At 55.3% G+C, this 12,776-nt stretch overlaps 1 protein-coding gene across 2 annotated transcripts in view; it reads left to right on the top strand.

Annotated features, from left to right (window-relative positions):
• PRKCB (protein kinase C beta) overlaps positions 1-6,025 on the top strand; it is an 82,196-nt gene extending 76,171 nt beyond the window's left edge. Inside the window, exon 17 of one of the 2 annotated variants that reach the window (XM_014886394.2) lies at positions 5,136-6,025. In XM_014886394.2, coding sequence (XP_014741880.1) covers positions 5,136-5,288 — 153 coding nt within the window. In that variant the 3' untranslated portion in view covers positions 5,289-6,025. Of the gene's footprint in view, positions 1-558; positions 1,847-5,135 lie in introns of those variants that run through there. The other variant, XM_014886393.2, reaches the window with a different exon arrangement.
• Positions 6,026-12,776: the final 6,751 nt, after the last annotated feature.

The following is a 12,776-nucleotide window of genomic DNA, read 5'->3' as shown; positions in this document are numbered from 1 at the left end:
TGTTGGTGACCCACGTTGGGCACCAGCTGAGGACAAATCCCTTTTTCCTCTCCGGACCAGAGAGGGGTGAGAAATCCTCACAGACAAAGGCAAAACCCAAAGAAGGCTCTTTTCTCCCGTGGGAAGGTGATCCACAATTTATTCTGTCCATGTGGTGAAAGGAGAGACAGGGGGAAGATGGCAGGCACTTTTAACCTCAGGGAAAGGGGAGGAACAGACCCGTGAGCAACGGGACACCAAGGACAGGGAGGGGCCGAGGGAGAGCTGAAACAACTTCACAAGGCCCGGGGAGACACAGGGCAAACCATTTCCTCAGTGCAATATATAAATATAACATTGCAACGTGAAACCATGAGCAGGGCAACTTCGGGAACAAACAGTGCAATACAACGTGCCCTGCCATGCTGTGCCATGCTGTGCCATGCCCTGCCATGCCCTGCCATGCCCTGCCATGCCCTGCCATGCCCTGCCATGCCCTGCTGACTAGCCCAGTGTGTTTTGTGCCCCATCCCACGCTTCCTGCCCCACCCACCACGGTTCTTTTCTCCCCTCTCATAGTGTGGACGCAATGCTGAAAACTTCGACCGGTTTTTCACTCGCCACCCACCCGTGCTAACTCCTCCCGACCAGGAAGTCGTCGGGAACATTGACCAGTCAGAATTCGAAGGATTTTCCTTTGTTAACTCTGAGTTTTTTAAGCCTCAAGCCAAGAGCTAAGCTGCTGTGCAGATCTCATCCTTGCATCTGTCATCCGGCTCCAGCTGCTGTTGTGGTGACACATTCCATTGCAAAACCTGCATCCATGGGTTGTCTTTAGTTCCTTGCTAGAGTGACCATATTTCAAGTGTCTTCCTGTTATTTGGGGTGTCACTGGAGGGGAGTGATGTGCGAGAAATGCTGCAAACGGGCTTTTGTAACGTTTTGTTTGTAGAAAATGGGAACGGCTCAGTGGGTGACAGAATGGAAACAGAGACATGGTGACAACTGGGAGAAATCCCTTCATCATGTACTTTAATTCCTGCTCTTTCTTTTTTCTAGTGTTTTAATATAATCATGAAAATTTAATATTTCTCCTTCTTAGCCTTGGTGGCAAGTAAGTGTTTTTAATGAAACCATTCCCTGGAGTCTGTCTCCTCCCCAAAGTTCTGCAGAGCCAAGTTGTTGGTTCTGGCTCCTTTTTTTTGGCTGCCCTGCTGTGTGTCCAGCCCCAGCACAGCTCCCCTTCCCTGCACAGACATTTTGGGATGGCTTGTTCCCAGTGCTGGGTCCCCAGCAGTGGGATAAATTATTTGGGAAGGCAGAGTTGCCATTGGCAAAGATTTCTCCTGATTGTGCAGTTTCTAAGTAGCAGGTTTTTAAAATCAAAGCAAACATCCAGCGGTAAATGGGAAATTTGGAATCTGTGGTCACCCTAGTAAACAGCAACATCCATTCCCTAGTGAAGCTTTTTCTTCTTTTCAAATGCCAAAGCCATTGATGGAGTTTGTTACCTGTGCTTTAAATGTGTCAAAAGTGGTATTGACCCAAACGGGAGATATTTCACTCGGAGCAGTATTGGGAATTCTGATAGGAAGCGTGCAAGGACACTTGTTTCAGTGGATACTTCTAACCTTAAAAATTGCCCCTGGATATTTAAATGGCCCCAGTTTTGTTTCTGGCATCAAAGGAAACATTTCAGGAAGGCTGAATTTCTCGTGAAAGGACAACAATCACCCTGCTTCCTTTTATACCCCTGCAGATGTTCGTGGGCTGTCACTGTATCAATCTGCTTGATTTGTAATGTGCCAATTTATTTTTTTCCTGATACTGATTATAAAATAAAAAGTGAGAAAACACAGCCCAGAAACCTGCATGTGTTTGGCAATAATGGGTTTGTGCAGCTCAGCCAGGTGATTCCTTGCAGCAGCTGGGGCTGGGAGCCGCCCTGGCTGCTGGGGGATGCTGGCTCCTTCTTCCTCTGTGTTTATCCCAAAAATCCGAGGTGGGATGTACTGGAAGCATCATCCAGGAGAGAGTGATTGCCCCAGCACGGGCAGGGAAGGAATTTGTGAGGATGCGCCCGGGAGGAAGGACACAGCCCGAGGGGAGGACACGGGAGCTGCTCGAGGATCTCCTGCAGCGCCTTGGGCAGAGCCTTGACTGCAGCATCACCTCCAGCCCCGAGACTGCAGAGCCCGGAGCCACTGACTCATCCATCCTCATCCAGCCCAGCTCTTACAGCTCTAGAGGGATTACAGCTTCTGTTCACCTCTCTCCTGCCTTTGGGGATCCGCTTCTGCCGAGCTCTGGACACTGCAGGGTTGTTCTGAGAGGTTCCAAACATCAGCGGGAGCTGATCCCGGTGTCCTCCCCCCCGGCAGCCCTGGAGCTGTGCCAGGGGAAGGGGCTCCTTGGCAGAGGTCAGCGAGGATCCCCCATCCCTGGGGGCCAGGCAGAAATGCTGCCCTGGGCCAGCTGTACCTGGAGCACAGGGCCACGGGCAGTGGGACACCGTGCCACCACCACCCAGTGTCACCACCGTGCTGTGCCACCACCCCGCCGTGCCACCACGCTGCCATCCCTCTGTGCTCCTCGCTGTGCTCCTCGTCACCTCCCAGAGTCGCTTCTCCCGCTGCTGGAGGCTCTCCCAGCCCTGAGTGTCCCCTGCGCTCCCCTCTCTCGGTGAGATCCACGCGGCCGTTCCCTGCCTGCTCCCACATCGTTCCTCATCCCGGCAGAGGCCGGATTGCCTCCAGTTCGGGCACAATTCGAGGTAAGGCACCAGCGACCCTCCCTGTGCCGTGCTCAGCTCCCAGCCAGGGCCCCCAGGAGTGGGGGCTGCTGGAGAGGGCAGGGCAGGGGATCGGGCTGTCCTGAGCCCCCTCCCGGGCACATCACAGCCTCTCCCAGGGCTTTCTGCTGCCAAAAAGCAGCAGCAGGACACTTTTCCCACTCCAGGCTGAGCGCTCCCGAGGGCTGGGGACCACGGTGGCAATTGTGACACCGGTCACATGTGGATGTGTGATTCCCCTTTGCAGCATCCCACTGCATTCCTGCTCAGGAGGAGCTCCTGGCTGCCAGGACAGTGCTGTCGTGGCCCACGTTGGTTTGGATGGATGTGGCCTTCAGGAGCCCTGGACCACTTTTCACAGAGAGACCCCAAGCACAGCCACGGCCACTCTGCCAGGACCAGCCAGCCCTCGTCCCTGGGGGGACCCTGCTGCCACCGAGGTGGGCTTGTCCTCACATTCCAACTGCTTCACCCTGCTTCACCTGCAGAACTCTGCACCTGAAGGTGACCCCTTCACCCTGTCTGCCCTTCCCTGCTCCTGCTCTGTGCCCCCAAATCCACATCTTCGTCCTTCTCTGCTGGAGAGAGGAGCCCTGGAGGGACTCTGGTGCTGGGAGCTGCAGATTCCAGTGCCCTGCAGAGCATGGCCGAGTGCTCAAGGCCTGACAGCACAGCCACACCCTGGCTCTTCTCCTGCCTTTCCTCCCTTGGAGCCTTCAGTTCCATCCAGACCTGTTGTTCTTCTCACCTCGTGTCTTCTCCATCATCCTTGGCTTTTCCTGATCTTTCTCCCCAAGGCTGAAGCCATCCTGTGAGATGTCTCCTATGGAATCTCCAAGCGTCTCTGGAGGTCCTGATGCATTTCTGGCTCATGTCCCAGGGCTCAGTCCAGCTGCAGTGAGGTGCTCCTGGCCTGTCCAGGCTGCCAGGAGGACCTGGCTCTGTGTCCTGGCCATGCTCCTGCTTGAGGCACGAAGGTTCCCCAGTGTCCCGTTGGGCCAGGAGGGGCTGCAGGCAGGACAGAGCATCTCTGCTGCCAGGTCCTTCACCAGGACAGCCACGGGGGGTGGGCTGGGGTGCAGGACCTGCAGGATCCCCACAGTTACTGTCCTCAGCTCAAGCTGGCAGATGAATCCAGGGTTGGAAATGCAGGTGCAGCAGAGCACAGCCAGGACCTGGCATGGTGGGGGCAACACTTCAAAGGCAAAGTCTGGGAAAATGGAGAGCAAATACAGGTGCAATACAAGGCGTCAGATTTGTGACAGGGTCCTCCCTGTGTCACGGCAGGGGCAGATCACCTCCAGCAGGGAGCTGGGGTCTCTCCTGCACAGGGACCTGGAAGAAGGGATGGAGAAGTTTTGTAATGAGGCAGAGCAGAGCCAGTTCCCGGCTGCCAATGTCCCTCCCCTGCCAGTGGCGTGGATGAAGGACCTGGGTGCTTGTGCTGTACCTTCAGCCACCCCTCCAGGCACAGCTCTGACACCTCCCAGAGCAGGGCAGCCCTGAGCCCTGAGCCGGGGCTGTCTGATCTGCAGGGTTTGGAGGAGCAGCCCACGCATTGCCAGCTCTGGCTCTGCAGTGCTGATCTCAGGTTCCCTGTGCTAATCCTGACACTAACGTCCTTTTTTTTCCCTTCTTTGGCTTGGGTGTAGCTGCAAAGTTGTTCTTAAGAAATTGCGAGGAGAAAATGTTACATACGTGGAATTTTCCTTCTCAGAGGTTTTGAAGTGCTGTGTGTTTTGTCTGTACAACCCCGGAGCAAATCACATCCTCCATCAATGAACCAGTGTTGGTTCACACCATATCACGGCATCATTCAAAAAATCAAGCTTCCAGCAGAAAGAGCTCTTGCAGCTGATTATTTTGTGCAAATTTTGACACGGTAATGACTGTTGCTGCCATTTCGAGGCATGTTGCTTCCTCCAGGCTCCTTCCTCCCGTGCAGTGCCGAGCTCTGGTTGCAGTGAGGGCTCTGCATGCTGAGAACTGCTCCGTGCTGTGTCCCACAGCGAGCAGGAGAGCAGAGCTGTTCCCTCCAGCACACCCAGCTCTCACCTGTCCCTCTGTGTCCTGCTCGTGTGTTTCGGGAGCGTTAAACTGTTCTTCTCTTCTCGCTGCTGCTGTGGGGCTGCTTCTGTTGTACAGGGCTGGGAGTTCCTGTCGGTGGCAGCTTGAGAGAGCGGCGTGGAGTGCTGGGACAGCGTCACTGCCTTGGGGACAGTGGGGACAGCACAGCTCCCCCAGCCCCGCCCTTGGGTGCTGCCACCACCCTGGGTGCTGTCACCTCTCAGGTGCTGCCACCACCCTGGGTGCTGTCACCTCTCCGCTCCTTCCCCAGTTTAACTCTGTGCTTTCCATTTAACAGAAAGACAAACGCGACACTTCCAACTTCGACAAAGAGTTCACCCGGCAGCCGGTGGAGCTGACGCCCACGGACAAACTCTTCATCATGAACTTGGACCAGAACGAGTTTGCTGGATTCTCCTACACCAACCCCGAGTTTGTCATTAACGTGTAGTCGCGGCGCAGCCCCGTCCTCGCTGTCGCACGCCAGCTGGCCCTGTACATAGGACATAGTCTTCCGGGATTAGCAGTGCAGACACACATCCCCTCCCGCCAAACTCGCCGGCCGCTTCTCCTCGGAGCCTCTCCATGTCCGTGCCACTCGCTAGCTTGGTTTCCCTAGCCCGGGGTGCCAGTTACCGGTCAGTGATACTTCTAGGAACTATAGTTGGTGGTGACTAATAGAGTTTTTAAACAGAAATATACCAAATTGCTACGGTCTCTGTAATTTTTGCAGTGGGATGCTGAGATCCCAGTGAGCCAGCTACTCCCAAAGCGTTGCTGTGGAATGCTAAGCATGGTTGATCGCTTAAAGCGTTGTGCTGAAGCTTGCGATGAGTGTGAGCTTGTCTTAGAGGAGCCTTTTGTTCAAGACATGGATATATTTGATCAGTGTGGAAAAATCTGCTTCTAGACCTCTATTTTCCAATGCATTGTCCATAGGGTCGGGGCGTTCCCCCGTCCCCATCCGCCTTCCCCGCGCTCGGGCGTTGCGACTCCAAACCACTCCCATGCCAGTTCTTGTACACCAGAGCAAACCTTTTTCTAAGTGAAAGGTGGGGGTTTTTTTTTGTAACATCTGGAACAGTTTGCAGTTTTGATACGCTCTGTCAGCACTCGCATAAATCTTTCACAGACACTGTCGAGATGTAACAGCTCTGTAAAGGATATTAATATTCTGCCAAAACAAAACACATTTATATTCCTGGTTTACAGTTTACCAACTGAAAACACGCCCAAGACTAAAGGGCTGCACTGAGGGCTATTTATAACGGAAACTTTTCTACTTTCCACCCTCTGCTATTCTCTTCCAGATTCCAAACCCATGGATTTCACAGACATCTTGATTTCCCTGATTTCCACCAAATTCCTGGGGGTTTTAGTCAGTAATCCAGGACCTTCTGCATCATTAAAAAAAAATTATTCTGAATGAGAAGAGACAATTCCAGCAGCTGTTTGTGAGGCAGAGGGAGGGCGGGGGCAGGCAGGAACAGGCAGGAGGGAGGAAGGAGAAGATGAGGATGGACAGGTGAGGGCAGGAGCAGGCAGGAGAGGACAGCAGGCAGGAGGGGGGCAGGAGCAGGGAAAGAAGGGCAGGAACAGGGAGAGGAAAGCAGGAGCAGGCAGGAGGGGACAGGAGCAGGCAGGAGGGGACAGGCACTGCCCGTTGCTGGCCGGCCAGTGACCCTGGCTGATTTTTGTGTTCCCAGAGGCTGAACATCCCCCCAGGTGAGCATCCCCCAGCCCCTGTCCCCCTGCTCTGTCACAGCCCAGTCTGGCTGGCTTGCAGGACCCCGGGTGTGTTTTCTGAGCCAGCACTGGTTCTGCTGGATGCAGCCATTCCTCCCGGCCCCAGGGAAATGGGTGGGGGTTTATCCATCACGAGGAATTCTACAGAGGAAATTCTAGTTTGTAGATCTTTTATAAACATAAATTATTTGCTTATTTTAATGATTCCTTTGAGAACTAAAGGCTGCCAGCAGCTAAGGCGCTGTCCCAGTACTGGGGGCTGGGTGAGCGTCCCCCCCCTGTCACCCATGGGCACTGTCCTGTGCCTGCAGGGGCGAGGGCTGAGTTTGGAGGAGCCCAAACCAAACCCAGAAAAAACTGCAAATTGTGCCAGATCCAGGAGGGGGTTTCCGAGGGGCTCTGCACCAGGCCGTGCCCAGGGAAGGGGGGTGGTGGCTGCTGGGGGCTCCCCCGAGCCCGGCACATCCCGAGGACATCGCTCCATCCCCTGCAGAGCGCGTGCGTCACTGTCACCTGCCAACCTGTAACTGCAGAATTTCTGTTACTTCGGTGGTGAATGTTTTTAATTTCCATCCCTTTGGCTCTGAAGGCGCTCCCAGGATGCTGCTGGAAGGTCTCCGGGGCTGAGGGGCACCCCGGGGCCGTGGGCACAGTGCAGGAGCTGCTGCGGGGGGAGTCACATCCCTGCTGATCGGGATTCTGTGTCTGTGGTGGGGTGACACCCGTGCATGGAGCAGACCCTGAGCAAACCTTGGAGGGGACCTGCAGGGAAGCTGGGATGTGGCTCCAGGCAGCTTTGGGGTTGAGATCCACGCTCCAGGGCGAGCTTGGCAAAGGCCAGGTGCTCTTCTCAGGACTCACACCTTGAGTGTCCCTGACGCTGTTCACTCTGCTGCTTGCCAAACTCTCATTCCAAGGTTTATTTCCAGATGACCTGTTTGTTCTGGGAGGAATGTACAGTGGGATGTGCCTGGCCCTGCACAGACCCTCAGATCTGTGTGGACTCCTCCAAGGAAGGGCAGAGTGACAGGGGTTGAGTCACTGTTTGTGTCATTTATGATGATTTAATCGGCACTGTTGGATGGGGAAAGCAGAGCTTATGGAGGATACTCAGAGCTGAGAGTCTCAGCAGAGCCCTGGTCCCCAGCCCCCAGGTGCTCCACAGATGTGTGGAGGAAATCCGTACCCAGAGCATACCTGGAGCTGCTGGGGATGCAGGGGAAGGGGGGGCCTCAGTCTGGTGTCCCACCTGGATGCAGTGGGACTGGCAGTGGGGTCCTGAGAGGGGGACCCAGAGCCTGGGGAAGGGCAGAGGAGGGGCTGAGGAGGCAGGACATGCTCAGGATTGCACATCCTGGCTTTGTCCAGGCTGGATTGCATCCCAGTGCTACAGGTAAGTGGGTTCAGGCTCTCAGCTGCTTTCCCCCGGGACAGGGTGGATCAGACGGGTCCCCCTGGGGCTGTGCTGAGCCCTTGGCTGCTGCTCTGGGGCAGCTCCAGAGCCTGCCCTGCTCCCAGTGTGGCTGCACTCGATCATGGCTGGGAGCTGCTGCTGTGCCTGGCTGGGGCTCTGAGCAGCTTCTCCCGATGAGACCCATCACCAGGGGAGCTATGGATCGATTTAATCCATTTAATAAATAAATGTGAGCTTGTGCAGTGGCCAAGCCATGTAGACAGATGGAAGATGAGTGGGCACAGGGCAGTCGCTGTGCTCTGGTGGTTGTGAGTCCCAGAGCTGGAACCCCAGGGAGGAGCCAAGGGGATTTGGGCACAGGACACGAGGATCCTGCAGTTCCCAAGGGCTGGGATTGCACCTGGAGGGTGCAGCCTGCTCACACTGTGAGCCAGGTGCTGTGGCTGCTCTGCTGGGCAGGAGCAGGTGAGGCTGCCTGGGCACACGCCTCTGGCTCCATGCATGGAAGTGTCACCTGAGCTGTTTATTTCTGATCTCATTCCAAGTGGCAATTAAAACAAGGAGGGAAAGAAAAAGAAAAAAAAAAAAAAGAAAAAAAAAAAAAGAAAATGTTTATTGTTGAACAGTTTGTGTTTGTGAATTTGATTTCACCTGCAAGTATTTGATGACTTTTCTACATCCTAGACTACCTGCTGTGTGTTGTCAAACAGTTCTCATGAAGACCTCCTTTTAGATGGGCATATACTCTTGATTCAATTTGCTGCATGTATGAAAAAATAAAATATTTAATTTTAAAGAAACCCTGAGATCTTGGCATCCTTTGCCCACGAGACTCTGGGGGTGAGCCGGGGGCTGGGCATGGTCGGGGGGCGGTCCTGGGGGGGCCCCACCACGTCCTGGCACAGCAGGAAATGCTGGGAAACTTCAGGGATTTGGATAAAAAGCTGCACAGCTGGGGATTCTCAGTGACTGGGGCTGGTCCCAGAGAGGAGCAGCTGCACCCAAAGGTGCACTGGGAAGGGGAGGGGGGCACGTGCTTTGTGTCATCAGTTAATTGCTCATTAGCGAGTTACTGAGAGCTGCGGGAGAGGCTTTTCCCCCCAGCCCCGGTCTGGCACTGGTGCAGGGCTGTGGGCACGGGGTGGCTGCACTGGTGAGCACTGGGCAGGGGGGTCGGGACCCTCTGGGATCCCCCAGCCCTGCAGGGGCTCTGGGGGCTCCTGGCCGAGGGCACATCAGTCCCTGCCTCTGCCCATCTCAGAACTCTGCTTTTGGGCGGGTGTGGAACAGGGCGGCTGTGTTGGGAGGGCTTCTCCTCCTGTCCTCGGGGCTGTCAGCTGAGCTTTCAGTAAAATGCCCTCGTCTCTCCCAGCCCGTGTGGTCACCAGGAACGCCTCAATTCACCTGGGGATGGGGAAACTGCCCGGCCCAGCCAGCCCTGCTGGCACACCCTGGCATCTCCTCGGGTGGGCAGCCCTGGGGGTGCCCCCTCCCCTCCCCGAGCCCAGCCCCTGCCTCTTCCCTCAGCCCCCAGCCCGGCCCAGGGGTTTGGGGTGCCTGGTTGAGCCCCAGGCTCACTACTGTGCCCATTCCCATTCCATGTTGGAAACGCTCCTGAGCTTCGCCTCTCCTGGCTTGTGTAAGTGAAACATTTGGTTTTGTGACACTTTCCTTAATTATGGGAGCTAATGACAAAACCATTGTGACAAATGACTCAGCTTTTGATAGTGAAGTTAATTAATTCTGAAGTTAGAGCCTCCATTGGAGTATCTGGAAAAACCCGATTAGGAAGTGTGCTCACCCAGCGTGACACGGGCAGCAGGAGCTGTCCCTGTCACAGCCAGGTGAGCCCCTCCCCTCGCTGGGAGCGATCATCTGCCCCCAGCAAGGGGATTAAAGGCCAGACATCCTGGTGCTTGCCTCCTGATCCATCCATCAAAGCATCCAGGGAACGCAGCCTCATTAACGCTGGGCTGAGTGACCAGGAGCTGCTCTGCATTGGGCGCTGACCTTCAAGAGCGTCTCCCCGAAGCCATCTTTCATCTCTTTCATTTGCATTACAATCCTGTTTGCCTCATTATTCCTTATCCACTTCTTCTTCAAAGGATTTAAATCAAATCAATTAAATTGTGGCAGGCTGGAGCAGCAGTGAACCTTTCCTCGTGGCTCAGCGTGGTCCAGCTGGACCTGACTACAGAATGGGTTTAATCTTCTGCTATTTGTTCTTTTATTGCTTCTGGGCTACCACTGCCCACAGATGCCTTTGTCCATCCATCCTTCCACCCATGCCATGCAGACACTCCATGGACAGGCTGGTCCTTGTCTGACCTTGGGGCAGGGATTCTCTGGGCTTCCCTCACACAGCCCAGGATCAGGAAGATGGGGAGGTGCTGCCCATGGAACAGCTGTGGGAGCCCTGGGGCACTGCCACTGTCCTGTGCCATCCCTTTCCATCTCCTCTGCTGGTTTTGTCTGCTCAGGGAATCAAAGGATCATGGAATCATTCGGGTTGGAAATGCTCTCCAAGACCATCGTGTTCAAGTGTTCCTCCAGCACTGCCAAGGCCTTGTGGTCTAACCCACAAACCACACAGCTTTTAAATCCCTCCACCTGTGGGGGCTCTACCACTTGGCAGCCCTTTCAGTGAAGAAATTTTCCCTAATATCCAATTTAAGCCTCCCCTGGTGCAAATCGAGGCTGTTTCCCCTTGTCCTGTCCCTTGTTCCCTGGGAGAAGAGACTGACCCCCCACTCCTCTCAGGGGGCCCAAATGCCAGTGCAGAGGGGAAAAAACGCTGAGGAACATCACAAATGTGGGCAAAGCAGCCTGGATGTGGGCACGCAGCTGCTGCCAGAGTGGTGGCCTGGGCCCTGGAGGATGGGTGGTGCTGGCCCACACAGAGCCACCCCTGCTCCCCCAGCATCGCTCAGAATAAAGAGGCTTAATCAGAATGGATTTCTGTTCCTCCCCTGCTATTTTTATTGCTACTCAACTGTCGGAAATCCAGCAGGGAGAGCAGGGCTGGTGGGGAATTGCACCAAGCTTGCACCAAGCCAGCCAGCTCGTGCCATGGGCACGGGTGGCATTGCTGTCACCCCCCGGCACAGCACACAGGGACACACCAGCCTCACCACTGGAGTCCTGCTGGAGCCAGTGGATTGCAGCCAGCACTCCCAAAGTGTGTGCAGATATAAATAATCCCCTCGTAGGAGTGGGGAAGGATGAACACATGTGCCGAAGGCTCTGGAGTCCTTATCCCCTCTCAGCCCCCGGGAGCAGAGAATGAAGTGAAGACAAGGCAGGGCTGGAGCATCTCCCTGCATCGCTAATGACCCAAACTCGCCTTGTATCAGCCTCTCTTCCTTCAAGGAAAAACCTAATCCAGCTAGGGATTATTTCTGACTACTTACTTCCTGTCACTGTCACTTTGCCAATTTAAATGCAGCAGAGCTTTCATCGCTGGATTTGGGAGGACAAAGCCTAACAGATCTCAGGTTAGGACATTTTTTTGCCTGCAAGGACAGCATTTTTCTTGCAAGAGTTGTACAATCTTTGCAGCGTGGGCTGGATTTTGTTATTCGTTTCTACTTTGCCCAGCGCAGTAGGGTCCAGGTCCAGGAGCAGGAAGATGACGATGGACAAGGCAGGGAACAGGAGGAGGTGATGGAGCTGGGGCTGGGGCTGGGGCTGGGGCTGGAGGAGCCCTGGCTGCCCTGGTCAGGCTGCCAGGCTGTGACCCTGCAGTTTGAACAGGACACCAAGGTCACCAAATTCTCATTAGTCCCAAACCTTAGTGAACCCCTGGGAAGGCCAGAGCTCTGAGCTGGCTCCTGGAGCTGCCACTCCATTGATGGAGCAATGAGAGGGGTGCAGGGGTGTCCCCACCTCCAGCCCCACAGGGGCCAACACGATCTGACACGGACTTTGCTTCTGTTGGAGCTCGCTTTGTTCAAAGCCTAGGAAACGGTACATGTGCACTCTGCTCACACCTACACACGCTGTGTTAAAATAACACAATTAAGGCTGCAAAATCCCCCACTCACAAGGCAATTTGCAGCCCCTCAGCTGTGGGTGGGAGATATCTTTGCTGCCTCTGCGCAGGCCGGGGGCCGGGCAGGGCGCTGGCGTCAGGCGCTGCCCCACGCGTGGTGACAGCCAGGGGGGAAGGACAGGGGTGGCGGGGGTGGCAGCACGAGGCAGATGTCCCACTGAAACTTGGCCTTTCCCTGAGCCACCTTCATGGAGCCCACGGGATTGCTCAGGACCGGGGGCTTAGGAAAAGCATGAAGAGCAACTTTTTACAGAGTGACAGGATAAGAGGGAACGGTTTTGATTTAACAGAGGAGAGATTTATATTGGATATGGGGAAGGAGTTCTTCCCTGGCAGGGTGGGCAGGCCCTGGCACAGGGTGCCCAGAGGAGCTGAGGCTGCCCCTGGATCCCTGGCAGTGCCCAAGGCCAGGCTGGATGGGGCTGGAGCAGCCTGGGACAGTGGGAGGTGTTCCTGTCATGGCAGGGGTGGCACTGGATGAGCTTTAAGATTCATTCCAGCCCAAACCATTCCGGGGTTCTGTGATTCAGCATCCCAGTGCGGCCCAGGGCTCATCCTGGTGTCCAGTCTGTGACATCAAGGTGTGACCTGGAACCATCACGTGCCCCTGCCAGCAACTCTCCCCCAAACTGAGAAACGAAAACCCCTCCTCAAAAAAAGCACAGGAAGAGCCCCTGTGGTGCAGGGTGAGTGGGTGGGTGGGTGCTGCTGACCCCAGCCCGTGTCCC

Source organism: Sturnus vulgaris, chromosome 16 (genome assembly GCF_052056855.1).
Source record: "Sturnus vulgaris isolate bStuVul1 chromosome 16, bStuVul1.hap1, whole genome shotgun sequence".
Taxonomy (NCBI): Eukaryota; Metazoa; Chordata; class Aves; order Passeriformes; family Sturnidae; genus Sturnus; species Sturnus vulgaris.
The sequence above is the reverse complement of the archived record's forward strand: the minus strand, read 5'-3'. Positions and strand labels throughout refer to the sequence as shown.